This window comes from Rhinopithecus bieti, unplaced genomic scaffold (assembly GCF_001698545.2).
Source record: "Rhinopithecus bieti isolate Rb0 unplaced genomic scaffold, ASM169854v2 scaffold_8601, whole genome shotgun sequence".
NCBI lineage: Eukaryota > Metazoa > Chordata > Mammalia > Primates > Cercopithecidae > Rhinopithecus > Rhinopithecus bieti.
Genome location: NW_016806193.1, coordinates 2,605,171 through 2,624,697, shown reverse-complemented (window position 1 = coordinate 2,624,697; position 19,527 = coordinate 2,605,171). Strand labels below are relative to the sequence as shown.

General features: G+C 41.0%; 1 protein-coding gene across 1 annotated transcript in view; it reads left to right on the top strand.

The window, feature by feature from the left end:
• Positions 1-19,527, top strand: part of MAGI1 (membrane associated guanylate kinase, WW and PDZ domain containing 1) — a gene marked incomplete at its 5' end in the record, with an annotated part of 103,684 nt that overhangs the window by 22,490 nt on the left and 61,667 nt on the right. Inside the window, 2 exons of the mRNA XM_017875026.1 lie at positions 664-846; positions 1,405-2,025. Of these exons, the coding sequence (XP_017730515.1) occupies positions 664-846; positions 1,405-2,025 (804 nt within the window). The remainder of the gene's footprint in view (positions 1-663; positions 847-1,404; positions 2,026-19,527) is intronic.

Here is a 19,527-nt window from a genome sequence, read left to right as displayed (position 1 = left end):
CTTAGCCGTAGACATGTGTTGGGTATTTCATAAATTTAATAAAAGGTGCAAATAAATAGGAAAAATAGTTGAATTTGGAGTTCAATTCAAAGTGATGACCCTTAATTTTGAAAATAGTCATTCTACATTTTTGTCAAATTATTATTTGTGACTCTAATATGTTTTCTGGTATTATCTGTGCATTTTCAGCCTGGATTTTCTGTTTGATTAAAACTAAAGTTTTTGTTCAGTTGGTTTTTCGAGTGAAAGCCAGGCCCAAAGTAGCACATCAGAAGCCATATAGCAAAATAAAATTAAAACAAAAGACATAAAACAGACCAGTTCCATTTGCTGTGAAGGGGTTTGTGGCAGCTCAATTCCTGTCAAACTGCAGGAATGGAAACCAAGAAGTATGTCACCTGACAGGGACTAGTTTCATCCCTCTCTTGTAGCTTCTTTTGGACCCTGGAGTTGACATACTCTGTGCTTTACCTCCTTCCATCAACATTGGGGCCTAGGAACATCCTTATTCCTCAGATTAAGAGAGGACTCTCTTAAGATGCTATGTGCCCAAAGGCTCTAGGGCATAAGCTTGAAGAATTATCTGTATGTTGTCTCAAATCTTGTTAAATTCTCCTTTTCACCAATGGTGACATTCCTTATGCTTCTCTTATTTTAATCCAGGCAAACCCTTTTTTACACGAAACCCTTCTGAGTTGAAAGGCAAGTTCATTCACACAAAGCTGCGGAAAAGCAGTCGTGGCTTTGGCTTCACGGTGGTTGGAGGGGATGAACCTGATGAGTTTCTGCAGATCAAGAGTTTGGTCCTAGATGGTCCTGCTGCGTTGGATGGCAAGATGGAAACAGGTAGCGTCCACATGGCCTTAGTGTGTTCTGTGTGGTGAGACTCCAACCCAGAACATAAAGATGTGCAATCATGACATTGTTTGGTTTGAGCAAGACCAGACAGCGTCATGATTGCACATGTTTATACCTTTAAACACCTTGAGAATGAGCCCAGTCTCCACATTATATAAATTCATTCCTTGGGGCAGATTGAAACCTGTGAAGTCATTTTAACTTTGGGAAACTGTGTGAGTACAGTAAAGCAATAAGTTACTAAAAATGTAGATCCTCATTTAAATAAATGAATTCTAAACTTGGATTTCTGCAGTGAGATTTTTTTTAGGAGAAAGTTCCAATGTTCTTTCAGTGATTATTATATTCTCATTAGCAGGGAAGACACTAGGTGCTGAAAGAACACTTTATTAGCTGTTAAAATCAGTAATAGAAGCAGTTTATGCCCTATAGTATCACACCCACGTGCAGTTTCAGTTCATTTTCATATTAGTGGAATATATTATAATACTGATGGCAATTTTATGGGTGCTGTTTTCTTAACCCCCACACTCTTGCCTTCTACAGGGGATGTGATTGTCAGTGTGAATGACACCTGTGTTTTGGGACACACACATGCTCAAGTTGTGAAGATCTTCCAGTCCATCCCCATTGGTGCCAGCGTGGACCTTGAACTTTGCCGAGGTTATCCATTGCCTTTTGATCCAGATGACCCCAATACAAGTTTAGTGACCTCGGTAGCCATTTTGGATAAAGAACCAATTATTGTGAATGGGCAAGAGACCTATGATTCACCAGCTAGCCACAGTAGTAAAACAGGCAAAGTCAATGGCATGAAGGATGCCCGGCCAAGCAGCCCAGCAGACGTGACTTCAAATAGTTCTCATGGTTATCCTAATGACACTGTTTCTTTGGCTTCCTCCATAGCCACTCAGCCAGAACTCATAACTGTTCATATTGTCAAAGGGCCAATGGGCTTTGGTTTTACTATCGCAGACAGTCCTGGTGGGGGTGGCCAAAGAGTGAAACAGATTGTTGACAGCCCAAGGTGCCGAGGCCTGAAAGAAGGGGATCTCATAGTGGAAGTTAATAAGAAGAATGTGCAGGCCCTAACTCACAACCAAGTGGTGGATATGCTGGTTGAGTGTCCTAAGGGAAGTGAGGTCACATTGTTGGTGCAACGAGGAGGTAAGTAGGTTTGTTTTGTTCTTTGAATTTTTTTTTTAGTCCCAAATTCATTGCTTAACTTACTCATCTTCAGATGACCACTGGGGGCTTTTTAAATGTGTATTCCTTTAAGTTCGTTTTTATTTAAATGTTTCAAAATGCCTACTGATTTCTCCAAATACTAACCTCTTTAGCATAAAAGTTATGGTTTATACATTATGACAGACATATGCAGTTAGAGTGGTACTTTAAAACAGAAATCAGATTGTGCCTTTTTAAAACATTAAGATTTAAAAAACCTAACTTGGGTGTGGTGGTACCTACCTGTAGTCCTGGCTGCTTGAGAGGCTGAGATGGGAAGATCACTTGAGCCCAGGCATGTGAGTCCAGACTGGGCAACATAGTGAGACCCCATTCTCTAAAAAGTTTTTTTTTTTTAATAAAAAATAGTAATAATAGCCTGTATCCTTTAAGCCTCCTGAACTTGGCCTGCATAGCCTGCAAAATGTGGCTGTGATCACTCCTTGAAACTTGTCTCATGTTCCTCTCCTCCATCTGATGGTGCTTTATCCACACTGGCTGCTTATATGGAACTCCTTCAATGCTTCAAGCCTTTTCTTGCCTCAGGCCCTTTGTACTTACTGTCCCCTCTACCTGGAGTGGTCCTTTCCCAGCTCTTCCCGGCTGGCTCAGTCTCATTCAGGTCTCCTTCTGAGAGAGAGCTTCTCCCATCGCTTTTTCTAAAGTAGCTCCTAACACTTCCATATAATCTTGATCACATTTCTTCGTAACCTTGATCATCATCACCTTTTTACCACAAGGCATTATTTCATGCTTTCATTCATTTTTCAGTATTTGTCTTTCATGAGAATATAAATTTCCATAAAGCTAGGGCCCATGTATGCATGTGGACAGCTGTTGTCCCCAGCATTTAACACAACACCTGACTCCTTTTAGGTATTTATGAATGAATAGGTATTAAGTGAATAGGTGTGTGATTATTTCTATTTGGCAGAAACAAGAGGTCTGCTAATCATATTAAACACTTCCCTCAACATGCTCACATTTTAATGAAGTAGTTGAGGATCTCAGAGATCTGGGTTATTCTAAATCTTGAGGCATTAAACTTCCTCCTTTCTCCTTGAGTCCACATCCCACCCTCTGCTTCACCAGAAAACACAGGACCTCACACTGAGCAGTATTTTCCACCATATTGAAATGCCTTGCTCTTGGAATATGTGCATATATGTGATTAGTCATGACTGATAGTTTCACACAGTGGGCCTGAGAATGGCTGTTTCCCTGATCCTTGTCACCATGATTTGTTTCATGAACAACATATTCAGGCCTTTTGAAAAGAGATCAAGAACCATACTTTGATTTCCTTTTGGTTTGTTGCAACTGAGGAGTTCATTTGTGTCACAGCAGCCCGATTCTCATGTTTTCATGAATCTATGTGTTCTGCGATCAGAATGGCTGGGGTCATTTGAAGGAAACCCAAAATACAGAGCACCTATCTATGTGAATTGAAATGCTCAATGAGCCTGGCTTTGGCAGTTACAAAAGGCACTGTGCAAATTTCATTTTTACAAATGTCGTTTCCACTAACCAATTTTCAAGTCTCTTCTTGTATCTAGATCACTTGACTGCCCAGAGAATTGGTTTTAAACAGTAGCCAAGATGTATGTAGTGGGAAATGCCTTGGGTATAAGAACGATTATGACAATAATGATGATGGTGATGATGAAACCTGGCACTTATAGAAGAATCAGTGATACACAAAGCACTTTCATACCTGCACCTGCCTCTCCTCTGATATTTGTCACTTTGCTGTGAAGTAGGAAGGTGCCACCCCACAGTAGTTCTGAGCTGTTCACCCTGGCTCTGTGGTTTCCAGTCCAATGTTCTGTCCCACTTAACTGAGTAACACTGATTTTTGTATAATTGCTTAATACTGTGGCTGACAACCTGGAAACTTTCAAATGGTTCTTGGTACATCAGGTGCACCTTTGTTTCAGCCACTGCTCATTTGACAGACACAGACCACCTTGTTCTCCAAACTCATCTATCTGCTTTCTCATTTCTGTTATTGATGTGTTAAGTTTATTATCCCATTAGATTCACTTCTAAGGACACCAAACATAAAGTTTCATTATAGCCAACTAACTTACACACTTAATGAACCATATTGTAATGAATTTGCCTAAGCCAGCAAACAACTGATTATAGAAACATACTCCTTGATTTTACTTTTTATTTTATTTTTTTGAGGCAGGGTCTCACTTTGTCACCCAGGCTGGAGTGCAGTGGTGCCATCTCAGCTCACTGCAGTCTCAACCTCCTAGGTTAAAGTGATCTTCCTGCCTTAGCCCCCCAAGTAGCTGAGACTATAGGTGCATGCCACCACTCCCGGCTGATTTTTGTATTTTCAGTAGAAACTATTTCTCCATGTTACCCATGCTGGTCTTGAACTCCTGCGCTCAAGGGATCCACCTGCCTCAGCCTCCCGAAGTGCTAGAATCACAGGCATGAGCCGCTACGCCTGACTATACTCCTTGATTTTAAATATGTTTGCATTCTCTCTTCTTAATTCCCAATGCCATCTTCTTCTTAATGCTGTTACATTTTATAACATTTATATGAAAAATCCAGAATATATTGCCATATTCATCAACATCTACAGGGTTTATTTCAGAACATGAGTAATTTAAAATCACTGTGACATCAGCAGTCTTTAAAATACACCATATGTCTTGTGTTTGATTTATGTATAGGATAGAAAGTTTGTACATCTGCACTTGGCAGGCTAGCACCAGATACTATTAATCTTTCTGGAAGGCATATAAATATATTTGTTTCTGCCATACATTAGTTGCTTGAATCAGGGCTGACATTTCATCATCTCTTCTGTATAGCGGGGATGTAATGAGAAGGCTTGATGAAGGTACAAGACAACAGCTAGGTTGAATGAGAAAGTAAATGGCCACTTCACCGATTCTTTCTAATAAATCTAATTTATTTTGTAACTGCTAGTAAGATGACTGATAAACTCATCTACACTCTTCCACGAGTCTCAGGAATTCCTGTCATGAGGTTGTGGCTTTCTGTGCTTTAAAGAACGGGCCATTTTTACTTTGGGACAGAACTGGCTTTTATGTTTGTAGCATCCATTTTAATTCCTAATCTCTAGAGCTTGTTTTTGACATTTGTTCTTGTCAAGATCTAATACATTTCATTTTAGTATTTTAGTCCATCCCCTTCCCTCATCTGGAAATCGAGCTGAAGGTTGAAATATCATTTGTAAATGTCCAGGGTTAGTTTCCTCAGTCAGGCTTAGAGCTGCTGTGCGGTGTTCATCTGTACTCCCAAGTAGCCAGGACCAGTCCTGAATTGCTTACAAATCTCTTCATCAACATCTCCCTGTTTGCCAGTCGATCACTCAGATTTTTAAAGGGCAGCTCCTTTCTGTGTCTGGTTCCCCACTTCCAACTGTGTGTCCTTACTCCTCCCCTCTCTGCTGTGCAGTCAGGAAAGTGCTTTTTATCCTTTTATTTTGAACACAGCATCTGCATTCAGAAATTCTGTCACCTGACACCAGTGTGCATGTAGAGACTTCTTTGAAGTGTTTGGAAAATCAAGTTAGTTTGTGGATTTTTATTTTTAATTTGTAAAAGCTATCGAACTTGTCCCATAAAGATTTTTTACTTTTTTAAAAGAAGGCTCATTGTAGATAGCATAACTACCTGTGCCCCTCTGTGTCAAATATTTTGGATATTCAGCAAATTCACACCTATCAGTAGGTGTGACACTCTTTAAGACGTAATTTCATGTTGAGTCACAACACTCTTGTTTCAAGAAAAGATTTGGCAACACTGTATGCAAGTGAAGATCCTATGTTTTACTTTTGAAAGAAGGCATGTATTAAAAAGAAAAGTGAACTCGGGATGCCAGGAGCTGACCTTGAGTACAAACTCTGCCCGTAAGCTGCTGTATGTGCTTGAGAAGGGTACTACTTCTACCCTGACACTTATTTTTTTAATCTAAAAGATGAATGTTTTGAGCTAGAGAATGTTTCAGGCACTCCTTTCTGGCTCAGATTTTATGCATGGGATGACCTTATCGCTATATAGAGGAGAGACCACAGGACTCTGGAGCCAGAGGATGCAAGTTTAAATCCTGCTCCTGCGTTACTTGCATTGTGACTTTAGGCAAGTCACTTGGCTTCTCTGAGCTTAGTTAGACTTCTGAAAAAAATGGGCATGATGTACATAGATTAAATAAATAAGGTAGCATTTGTGCCAGTTCCTGACATAGTAGTCATCACATGATAAAGCAATAGTAGCAACTGGGTGGGGAAGGATTTGTATTTTATTTTTTATAAAAAGTTCTAGCTGGGCCATACAGCTTGTATGATATTCAGGCATCTGTTTTTTGTTTTTTTTTGTTTGTTTGTTTTTTTGTTTTTTTAGAAGTTCTACTGGTAGGTTTTTTTTTTTTTTTTTTCTCCTCTTGATACAGGGTCCTGCTCTTCTGCCCAGGCTGGAGTGCATGTTCATGGCCCATCACAACCTCAAACTCCTGGGCTCAAGTGATCCTCCTGCCTTAGCCTCCTGAATAGCTAGGACTACAGGCATGTGCCATCATGTGTGACTAATCTCTTTTAAAAAATTGTTTTGTAGAGACGGGGTCTCATTGTGTTGCCCAGGTACCACTGGTGATTCTGATGTACAACCAGAGTTGCAAAAAATGTTAGGCTTCTGCCTCCACGGTCCCTTCTGGTTTTGATTCTTTGACCTATAAGTTGGATGAAAATAAGTTTATAAAGCTTACGTAATATTTTCATTTCTGAGTAATGTTCATCTTTTAAAGTCTGTTTTGTAAGTGACAGATTTCTCAGTCTTCCCTAAGATCCATTTCAGTTCCCACATTCTACGTTTTTCTACTTCCGAGGAGAATAGAAGGGGGACTTGCTGTCTGAATGGAGATGCTCATTTAGAGTGCCATCTCCCACTGGCTTTTTCTGATCACAACAGTAATGGAAGTGATATTTTCCTTTCTAGTTTGCACAAACCATATATACTGAATACTTTGGTCAGGCCACTAAATAATTTCAAGGTCTGATTATAAATTCATGGAATGTTAAAATTCCCAGAGGGCAGTAGTGTGTCTGACTCTTACTCTTGTGTCCCTGGCACTTCCTGGGGAACCTGGCAAGCGATAAGGTCTCAGTAAATCATAGCTGAATAAATTAAACTTGATCCACCAGTCACAATAGAAGATTAATCCTCTAGCTTTATAAGCACACTTCATAACTCTAGAAAAATGATAATGAGTTAAAAGGCAAAACAGATAAGAAAATGGTGGTGGTGATGGTAATGATAGTGTTACTACTGTCATTTCCTGATTACTTACTATGTTCCAGCTATGTTACCATGATACATGCAGTACACATACATACATTCATGCACAGACAGATGCCCAAGAAGGTAAATAAAACCTTTCAAGACTTCATTGTTGCAACCACATTGAAACTGCCACCAATTTGCAATGTGATGATGGGTTGGATCCTTGTGAAATGAAGGCAGTGATTGTTAACTTCTATGCTAGGACAAAATACAAGAAGGAATTGTTTTTGTTTTAGTTGCTGAAACCCCACAGCTTAATTTGGTATGAATTAGTATAAAGCAAAGGAGAAAATTCTGTTTTAGTTGGGAAAACCTGCATAAAATTTGTAATGAAAACAGTAAATGCTTCTACAATGTGCCAGGCATGCTTCTAGACATTTTACATATAATTCATAAGAGTCCTCTGAAGTAAATACAATCTTAGCTCCATTTTAGAGAAGAGGAAGCTGAGGCCCAGGGAGTTTCTGTGGTTTACCCAAATTAGCTGGTTAGTGGCAAAGCTAGGATTGGAACCTAGAAATTCTGGCCCTAGACAGTGCTTAACCACTCTGCCCAACAGCCTCCTGCCTTACAGGCAAGAAATTCCTCCAGTACCATAATTGTTGATGACTGTATCTTATGCATAAAGAAATGAGTAAAGCCTGAAGTCTATGGGCAAAGTGATGCCTCTTAATTCTCATCAAAATTTACTGATGATATTTAGTTCATTAAATCATCATCAATCCAAACAGAGAAAGCAGTATGTAATCTCATTACCAAAGTGCATCACTAGCATTAGCTCTTCTGTGTGTGTGTGTGTGTGTGTGTGTGTGTGCGCGCGCGCGCGCACATGTGTGTTTCTGAAATGATACAAAACCATCATAATTAGAACCACAGTGAGCCATGCACAGAGAGTTAAACCCGGGTGATCAGGCACTTCTCCTCTTTGCCCTCTGGTCTTGGACCAGAGAATGAATTGTGCATTGTACTGCTTAAGTGCTTGACTGCCACAATGTCTCAGATTGAGCTGTAGGGCCCCAGAAAGGGGAATTCAGGTTGCGTATAGAGTGATATCTTAATAATGTTGGAGCCCTATATGTTCCCATCAGCAAATACCCTATATGTTCCCATCAGCCAGTTCTCCCTTCTCAGTGTACTCATACTTGGTTTACCTCTCACCCCTTCCCTGGCCTCTACCACCCATTGTAGGGCACCTGGCCTTGCAGTGACCTGGCAACAGGTCTCAGTGCTTCCTCCAGTCTGCCCTCCGGCTACAGTGCTTTAAAGTACATCAGATCAAGGCAGTCCTCATGTCAGAATAGCTTCCCATCATTAAGCGTGAACTCCAAAGTCCTGTGTCAGGGCCCTAGCACTTATATCTCCCTCTGTCTGTACTTTTTCCTCCTAGGTAGCCACAGGACCTCCTCACTCACATCCTTCAGGCCTTGGCTCAGAGGTTATTTCATCCCCTTTCATCTGAGAACTCTGCTCTGACCATTCCTCCTAAATCAAGCAGCATCTCCCATGATCGCTGTCTGCTCTCATGATCTTTCTTAGGCACTATACCTACCTGTGATCCCCCTGAGAGAAGGAACTTGGTTGCAATCACTACATTATCCCTGCTGCCTAAAATGGTGCCTAGCCCATTATAGGTGTTCAGAAAATTGTCTGCATTGAATGAAAAGATGAGTTAATGCAGGACCCTTTGTTTTCATAAGTGCTAATCCTGAGAGAACTTTCTGAGGTGTGAGCATTATAATAGCTGAGGAAATGGGCAGTGGGAGACTGACCACCCCCCAGTCACACAGCTAAAAGGTGACGGATTCTGACTCTGAACCCAGGTCTGTTTGCTTGCAATAGCTGTGTGCTCAGTTCACAGGCTGCCCTGAACAACTAGTAGATGCATTGTTCATTGTGTCCGTAGGCCAAGATAGGAAGCTTCATGTCAGGGAATCATGTTGGTTCCAAAGCCTGTTCTCCAGCATCTTGTAAAGTAGCCACTATCTCGTGATTAAAATTATGTAAGATTTAAATTTCAGTTTCTCAGTCCATCTGGCCACACTTCAGGAGCTCAGTAGCCACATGTGGCGAGTGGCTACAGTATTGGACAGTGTAGATAGAGAACATTTCCACCATCGCTGGAAGTGCTGTTACACAGCACAGTTCTATCGCTTCTTGGCCTTTTGGCTAAGATCAAGTGTACACAGCACAGTTCTAGAGATTTTAATTGTTTCACCCTCAGAAGTGAGAGACTGAGATCCTTTATTTTACCCTTTCTTTTGTTTTCATACATTTGAATAGAAGAAAAATATGGAATTGAAGGCACCTTCATGGTTAATGGATTTCTTTTTATGCAGAGAGTAATAAACATAGGTCCTGTTTATTACATCATTTCCATGTTTAGTCACTGCTCCGAGTTCTTTATATGTGTTAACTGGATGTTAGGGGATGCAAGGAATTGACACTTAGAGGATTTAAGACTTGTAAAGTATAAGTGCTTGGGGGCAATCTCGACTTTCTCTATCCTGGCATGGTGTCATCAAGTTTATAAGCGGATTACAGGACCTCCACCTGGCCGGGAAGCATCTCAGCTTTTATACTAGACTGATGTTATATAAGGAGCTTAAATTAAATTATTTCATTAAAGTAGCTTTAATCCAAAAAATGGAAGAAACTTCAAAACACAAGAAAAACGCAACTAAAAGTTTTATATATCAAATATGTATAATCTGCCATATGAGCTATCAGCAAGTTACAGTTTGTCAGAAGTCTATTTTAAAGGGGAGACTTTAGTCTCCTTGGTGTGTTTATCTGATTCATTGATTAAGTATCTCAAACTAATTGACCTCACTCACCACTTATCTATGGCGCTTGTATTTTCTAATAATTTTATAAGTTGAGTCCTCTTGTGACATCCAACGTGCTGCCTAACATCTTCTAGCTGTTAAAAGTTGTTCAAGTTAAAATTAGCAAATTTCCTAGCACTTCCACCATGCTAAACAGGATGGCATTCCAATTTGGTATTAAAGGAGCCTTCTGGCCTTTATTCATAATGCAGTTTTAAGTTGCTATTTTGATTTATTGCCATGGCTTAAAGTTATCAGGGATTTTATTTGAGAATTCTTTGTAGACTGATAGGTCACATTTATATTTGAGATGACTTACAGCAAGAGATGAGATAAATATAAAAATGTTTCTATTTTGATTCTGTCTTTCATTACATAATGCATAAAAATTATTCCTCACTTTCACATCTTAAGGAACTCTGGTTTCTTTATGGTTTTTTGATCTCATGGTTTTTAAACTTAAGCAAGCTTTGGTAAATTTAACATTTGTATGCAACTCAGACTTTACTGGATGATTTGAGTTTTATTTCTGTTATATTCATAATGCAAAGTGGTTGGCACACCTAAAACTTTTACTTTTGTTCTACAAGACAATGTCTCATTCTCCTTGCAGGTAAACTTAATGCATTGAGTTACTTACTTATATGCATTATTTATTACAAATGTGTTCACCTGTGATTTATAATTCTCATTAAGGTGTGGTGGCATCCCTTCCCCTTTCTGGAAGAGTGATAGAATTTCATTCCCTTGGCTGGCAGGCTGTAGAATTATTGTGCTGTGCTTTTATTTAAGTGTGGAATTTGAATATAAAGAAGTTGCTTTTTTGTCTCTTTTTGGGGGACAAAGTCATTAACATCACGTGCCTGTCATCGTCTAGGCACTGGGAATAGAGCAACGTCATCTGCAAATGAAACAAACAGGCTCCTGATGTCATGAGGCTTTTATTCTAGGGGAAGGGGGGGAAAGCACAAAAATAAACAAATGAACAAAATCATGTCAGCTAAAGAAAAGTGCTGTGAAGCAAATCAGAGCAGGTAAAGTGAACAGGTGTGGCAGGCCTGGCGGTGAGGGGGCTCTTCTAGATTAGAGGTGAAACTTGAGTGATCACAGAGAAGGGAACGGTATTCCAGCAGGAAGGGACAGTTAGTGCAAAGACCCCAAGAAAGAATTGAAACAGAGTCCTGTGTGCCTGGAGAAAGGGGAGCAGGGAATGGGGATGGCCGAAGTCAGAGACTGGAGGCCAGACCTGCAGTTCGAATTCCATTTGCAGTGGGAGGTCCAGATTCACATGGTGAAGGGACAGGCTCTCAGTAACATGTTCAGATAGTCCCTGTGGCATATATGTGAAGAATGTATTTTAGGGGAGCAGGAGTGGAAGGGGAGACCTGTGAGGGCTTTTGCAGTAGTTCAAGCAAGAGTGTTAGCAGCTTGGACTATAGGGCAGACAGAGGATCACGGCAGTGGGGGACTTGGGACACCTAAAGAATAGTCAGCAGGACTCCATAGGTTGACTGTAGAATGGGGGGACATACTTCTTCCATAAAGAGCCAACGGGTAGACATATTAGGCTTTGTGGGCCCTACAGTTTCTGTCCCCACTACTCTACTCTGCCCTTGTAGTGGGTGATATGTGAAGGAATGGGTTGGTTGTGTTCCAAGAAAACTGTATGTGCCCCATGGGCCACATTTGCTGACCACAACTGAAGGAAAGGAAAAGGGAGGGAGCCAAAATGACCCCAGAATTTTTGACCTGGGAGGAATCTTTGTTGAGATGTGGATCCTAGGATAGAAGTAGGTAGGACTTGAGCTGTAAAATCAAGGGTTTCTTCTCACACTTGTTAATTATGAAAGCCCATTTGACAACTGAATGAAACAGAAATGTAGGCGAGTTGTGTGGGATCTGGAGTTTGGTGGTTGTGAGGTTAGGTCAGGAGAAATACACATTTATGGGGCATTATCGTCTCATTGAGTATTCTACAAACTGTGGGCTGTGACCTATTACTAGGCTGTGAAATCAATGTATTGGGCTACACCCAGTGTTTTTCTTGGAAGTGAAATAGAAAACATCAGAGTATATCACACTCACTGAAGGTAAGTCCTTTTTTTATGAAACATTTACAGTGTGTGTATACCCACACATGCATACATGCATACATACACACAAATGTTTCATAAAATGGGAAATACATTTTATAACACATTCATACACATGTGTGTGTATGTATGAATGTGTTACAAAATGTATTTCCCATTGTGGACCATAGTCACTTAAGTTTGTAAAAGTCAGAATCAGAGGGTATTTAGAGCCATGGGGCTGAATGAGTTTACTGAGGGAAAGAGCGGGAAGGAGAGAGAAAAAGTGCAAGACAGAACCCTGAGGCACATCACCATTCAAGGGTCAGACTGAGCAGGAGACCCCAGTAAAGATGGAACCGCCAGTGCAGATAGGAGAAAGAACAGGAAAGCGTCGTATCACAGAACCCAGGAGAAGACAGTGTCACAAGGAGATTCTAGCAGCACTCGTGGGCCAGGAGTAGAGGCCTGCAAGGGTGAAAACGCTGCCTGTGGCTGGCGTCCCCTGAGAGCAGGACCCATGAAATGTGGCTGCGAATGCACTTGGGCTGGAGAGGCTGGAGAGGGAAGGAGGTGGGGTAGGGATTGGGGTAAGCTGTTCAAGAAGATCTGCTGCAAAGTGGGACAAGTCCTGGAGAGGGGTGTGGAGTCAAAGGAGAGGGCTTTGTTTTGTTTTGAAGGTGGGAGATACTACAGCGTTCTTGTGTATGGATAAGGATGACTCAAAAGACAGGGAGAAAGTAATGATTGGAAGAGAAAGGAGGATTCATTGCACTCCCTCTTTGCAGGAGTGAAGTCTTTAAGAAGGGGAAGAAGATGAGATGCAACATAGGCAAGAAGGGGTAGGCCTTGGAGTTAGTCTGTGTAAACTGCAGAAGATGGAACTAGATTTGATGATTGTTTTTCCCTCTAAAAGCAAACTATTGAAATTTCTATTTATTTGAGGCTTTCCTATTTAATTTCATAGTCCTAGTGATAATAGCGACAAGCCCCTTTCCATTTGACCCATACTTGTTCATGGAGGACTGAGGATATTGTTTGTGCACGGTTCTGAAATAAGGAGAAAATAATACTCACAATCTAGTTAGGGAGGCAAGACTAACAAGTGAGCTTTACCAGCAGTAACATGTAGTCTGAGTCTGTGTTGAACATATTTGGATAAGAGGTGAATGGTGGGGGATGGGGGGCGGATAACAGAGTCTACTTGAACTGGAGCAGAGTGCCCCAGCCTCCACAGTTTGTGATTTTGGACCAGACAGTTGTTGGTTGTGGGAACCCCTCCTGTGCATTGCAGGATGTTTAACAGCATCCCTGGTCTCTACTGAGTAGGTACCTGTCACATACCTGTCCCCTTTCTCCAATGGTGACAGTCAAAAACATCTCTGGACATTGACAGATGTTCCCTGAGGGACAAAATCGCCCTCTGCTAAGAACACCTGGACTAAAGCAGTGCTTTGAAATGTAGGAAGGATTTAAAGTTACCAACTGGTCCTTGGGCAGTATTTGACATGACCCACTCATGTATTTTTTAATCGGTCTTTTAAAAAAAAATTTTCAGATCTGAATGCATTTAGCTGGAGCCAACAATCCCAGTTTCGCCCTGGCCTGCTATTTCCTGCATCTGTCCTTACTCTTGCCCATTGTGTACCTGTGGCCCACAAGGCAACTGAATTTGAGACCGAAAGACAGCATACACAAAGACACCAAGAAAGGCAAGGATATCATGCATGAATGTGCAGGCCTGTTGTAGAACCATTTCCTAGGAATTTCTTTTCACCACCATCTCAAAATCCCAGTAACTGGTAACTTCTCCTTTCTTTTTGTTTAATTTATGCTTTAAAAAAAAGAGAGAGAGAAACCATATATCATCAGACATTTCTGCCCTTAACTTTGGAGTTTGTTTCCTACCCTTACTTTTGGATAGCGTTTCCCATTTGAAAAGTCTTTGCTATGAGGAATATTATTATGATAGCATACTCCCTTATATCAGTTTTTATTCCAACTTTAAGTTCAGGGGTACATGTGCAGGATGTGCAGGTTTGTTACATAGGTAAACGTGTGCCATGGTTGTTTGCTACAGATCATCCCATCACCTAAGTATTAAGCCCAGCATTCATTAGCTATTCTTCCTGATGCTCTCACTACACCTCTGACAAGCCCCAGTGTATGCTGTCCATCCCCCACCCCTCACCCCCAGTCCTTATATCAGTTTTGCAGCCTCACTTTGTTGAGCTTCTCTTTATTGCAAGAGATATCATCCTACTTCTATTAGAAGCATTTTTTAGTTCTGAGCATTTTCAAAACCGTTATCTGAGACAGTTTACCTTGTGTAAAATGTTCCCACCTTCCTTCATTTTCCTCAAATGAAATCACATGTTCTTTACCAACATATGGAGGGAAGTATTTGCCATGGTGCTTACTGAGTCTGTCTTTGCTGTGTCACCTGTAAAGTTAAAACTTCTACCTTACCTGGTATTTCCTCTGTTTGTATTTCTGCTTAAATATTAATCATGTCACCTATTTGTGAACATAATCCTTTTTGGTTCAAACATCTTGCTGGTAGAATCTTAATGTCTTCAAAAATAGCCTGGAGCCCTAAAGAGTAATATGTTGCCACTGGCAACATAGAAAATGCCTTTTATTGTGTGCCAAGTTGTTACCTGGGCTTATTTCAGACTCTTGTTAGTAGTGTTCCTTTTTGCATTTTATTGTTCTCAGCGTTATTGGTTTCTCACCATATGCAATAAGTGTCATTCATTCATTCATTCATTCAACAAACTTTAGCATTATGCTCTTCTCTCATTATAGAGGAGTGCCATGAAGGAAACATCAAAAATACAGTGTGGTTAATCACAGCTTCCCCATTGTCTCGGGCCTCATTCTTTTTCTGGAAATCTCATTTGATGTATTACCTTTGCCATGAAAATTCTAATATACCATTTTTGTGAACTTTGTGTTTGATGCAAGGTTGTTTAAAGTTCCTTTTCCACTGTGTCATAGAATAGCAGTCATCATAACTAGGAAGCTGCAAGATGGACCAGTTATGACTTTGTGATGGAGGAAATCCCTTTCTTTCCCTAGCATTGGCTGTCAACTCCACTCATTCAGCAACCTGAGTTTTTAATTAGGCTTTTATTTTGCAATCAGTACGCAAAGGGGTCTTGGCATGATGAACCTGTGTAAAAGCAGTGTTTTAAAAGCTTTCTTATAGTTACATAAACACGAATTTGTTTTCAAAATCACTTGGAGATAGTTGGAATTAGGTCTACATGCTCTGAGATATTTTGTTGTTTCTAAATTTAAAATGGCTTACATTCTCTGTAGTTACTTTTGCCATAGATACCACTTACCAAAATGGCAGATGATTGCATTGAAAAAAATAACAGCACTGCCCATGAATTAATGGGATTCTATGTTTATATAGTTTGTCTGCATCTGCAAAGCAACTTCACTTAGACTTTGGCAACTGAAGGAGGAAGAGAAGGCTGTTTTATAACCTAGCACTAACTGCCAGTAGGACCCCCTTCTCCCCAGTTTTAACAACCAATAATGTCTTCAGACAGGGCCAAATGTCCTGTAAAGAGCAAAACCAGATGTGCTGGAGAACCACTGCTTTAACCCCTTCAACACCCATTTGGTTTGGCTTGTTAGAAACGCTGTGTTCTGTTTTTTTAGGTACAAATGAAATCCACTTCTGGGTTATTTTTTGTTGAATATGGATTGAAGAAATTTTATTGGAGAATTCCCCACTTCTTCTTAGTGTTGCGTCTGTATCTCCTCAGTAATGGAGTGGCTGTGTAGTCAGCTGTGAGGATCCCCAGCATGATCTCTGCTATCAGTCAGCAGTGTAGCCTGAGCCAGCCCTGGGCTATGTCCATGAGCCTCCAGATTATCATCTGAAGTATGAGTAGGACTGCACCCTTCTCAGCGCTGTCAAGAGGATGGAATAAGATGAGGGCCTGTCACACCTTCAGCACTGCCCTGCTCTGATGGAGAGTTTCTTATTTTCTGGCCCCTTGCTCTGTCACATTGAATGGGACTTACGAGAAAAGAGGCGGAGGAGAGGCTGAAGCAGACCTACTGTTTTCAGTACCTTTGAATTAGTTGTCTGGAGTAGAGAAAAGATTAGGGAAGGTGGAAAGGAAGAGCCTGGAGGGAAAGGTGGTAGGAGATGTGTTCCTTTTGGTCTGTGACAGCATGTTCCTTTAGTAAACAATGATGAGAAGAACCAGGATGGAGTGGTAGGTTTTCACGAAGTGAAGATTTTCCAGTATGAAAGATTCTCCTGTTTAGGTAATGATCTTCTTCTTCTTCTTCTGTTTTTTTTTTTTTTTTTTTTTTTTTTTTTTCTTTTTTTTTTCTCTTTTTTTTTTTTTTTTTTAATTTGAGATGGAGTTTTGCTCTTGTTGCCCAGGCTGGAGTACAGTGGCGCGATCTCGGCTCACCACAACCTCTGCCTCCCGGGTTCAAGGGATTCTCTTGCCTCAGCCTCCCGAGTAGCTGGGATTGCAGGCATGCACCACCACACCCGGCTAACTTTGTATTTTTTTTAGTTGAGACAGAGCTTCTCCGTGTTGGTCCAGCTGGTCTCGAACTCCGGACCTCAGGTGAACTGCCTGCCTCGGCCTCCCAAAGTATTGGGATTACCAGCATGAGCCACCACGCCCTGTGGCTCTTTTTTTTTCTTATGAAAAGATTGTTGTCATTTATCTCCTCCTTTTCAATGTTCTTAGTTCACAAAAGAAAGAAATTGGCAACTTAGGATCAATTGCTCAGTTCTATGTTGTCAAAATCTGCTGTCTTATGAAATGTAAAATCCAGGAATCACTGCTATAGGGAAAGGCCCAGAGGAGGTTGAGAATAGAACAGGATACGAAAGCAGAGCTACCGAAGTAATGTGTGAGTGGGGCTCTGGCATCCAAACCTCAGGAAGAGCAAATGGGTGTTCCCCTTTTTCTTTTATCATTGCTTCCCCCAGCTCTTCATTCAAGAAGAAAGAGTTTAGATTCAAGGCCAGGGTTACATTCGTCACTCTTATGTTACACAACATTTATTAGTCACACCCTTTTATGAAACTCTTTTGTCCTATATAAGTTATCAGGGTAACCCAGAGAAGTAAAATCCAAGAGCAAGACAAAATTGGGTGAATCGAGCATATTTAATGTGCTCGGGGCACCCCAAAATAACCTTGACTGGTTTCTTGTATGTAAAAAGCAGTCTCAGAAACTTTATGACAGCTTTAAAAAATTCATTTCAAGTTGTGTTTGCTTGCATTAAGATCATCATCTGCATTGACTCTAAGCCTGATAAGAGCTTCATTTACCAAAAAATAAATAAACAATAGGAAACAGCTAGAATCAGACAAGAGAGAAAGCAAAAGGATCTTGGCATTTATTTTCCACAGTGAGAAACTTGTTGACTTGAGTGCTTACTGAGTCAACATGTATTTCATTTCCATTGTACTTACTCTTCCCTGCCATAAATGCAATTCTCTGTTATACTTCTTGTTCCCAGCTGAAATATTTCATTCAAGGGCCTCACCGTTCTTGCATTTTCCTGCATCTCCAATGTACTTGACCTATAAAAGTTACTTCTAATTGAGACTTGTCCTAACTGGGATAGTGTGTGGGTTGGGGTGTATGTGGGTGAAACTGATTCCTGTACTCAGCCTTTAAGCCAGTCCAGTTGGTACAGTGAGCATTGCCTCACTGAAACCTGAAATCTAATAGCTAAACAAAACCCGAGTATCTCTCGCCCCTCAGAACTATATGGGGCAGCAATTCATTAGAAGTTGACTTCATCAAGGAAACAGCTTTTTCCCCTCTAAGTCACATAATCACTTAGACCAGTTCAGATACTGTTTCAGCAAGAGAATTTTGAAGACATTTAATATCTCCATGGGAGGTGATTGGGGCTGCTCTCTCTATGTCATTGCTCTTTGGACAAACCTGACCCCTCAGTAAATGGCTTCTTTAGGTCTGACTTGCAGACACTTTGAATAATGCAGTGCTGCAGGACTTGAAGCCTGATTGCCTTGCTATTGTTAACCGTGACCTGTGTTTTCTAAGGCTTATGTGATTTCTTAAATGTAAGATATTGGAGTAAAGCTTGATACGGTACCAGGCATGGCCTCCGTTGCAATTAAGCAGTTTGGTTACAAAGCTAATTGAAATTGCCAAATAATACACACCCTTCCAGAGCAAGTTGGAAAATTTCCCTATTTTGCAGAAGTATCTTGTGACAAAACAGTGACCATCACATCAATCAGTCTGTTGAAACTGCTCAAGAGATTCATGGATTTGCCCTAAGAAAAGGACCTGATATATATATTTTTTTCATCAGCGTGTGTTTGGTTTTTATAGGGAAGGGTGAGGCATTGAGAGGCATTGAACCCAGCGCTGTAATAAAAGTTTGCTTTAGTAAGTAAGGCTATGAAGCTATCCTTACCTGAAGATTTAGATCTCAAAGAATCCTTGAGAACATATCCATTTGCTGGGGTGGGGAGCTTATAGGGTTTGGTGTTTCCCTCTGAGCTTTCAGTTTGTCCAGAGACCAAAACTCATCTGTTGTGATGGGAAGTCAGGACACAAGGTGGCACAGCTGAACCTTGTTCTCTGTGCTGAGTGAGGCAGCTGTGAGTTGAGCCGAATCTGGCAGCTCACCAGTAAATCAAGAAACAGACCAAGGATCAAGAGCTGTTAAACAGTCACTGCAACGATGATGGCAATAAAAAGAAAGGCCAAGCAGCTCCTCCCCTTTGCCTCATCAGCTCTTCCTGCAGCTTTCAAGGTGTAAACTCATTTCATGAGCTCTGCACATTCATATATGCATTTGAGAGATACAGGTATTTATTAAACTGGTGACCAGATACTGTTCTAGGGATAGACTGATAAAATAGAAGAGGTCCCTGAAATAGAGACAATAAATAAGTAAACAGGCCGGGCGCGGTGGCTCAAGCCTGTAATCCCAGCACTTTGGGAGGCCGAGACAGGTGGATCACGAGGTCAGGAGATCGAGACCATCCTGGCTAACACAGTGAAACCCTATCTCTACTAAAAAAATACAAAAAAACTAGCCGGGCGAGGTGGCGGGCGCCTGTAGTCCCAGTTACTCTGGAGGCTGAGGCAGGAGAATGGCGTAAACCTGGGAGGCGGAGCTTGCAGTGAGCTGAGATCCGGCCACTGCACTCCAGCCTGGGCGACAGAGCGAGATTCCGTCTCA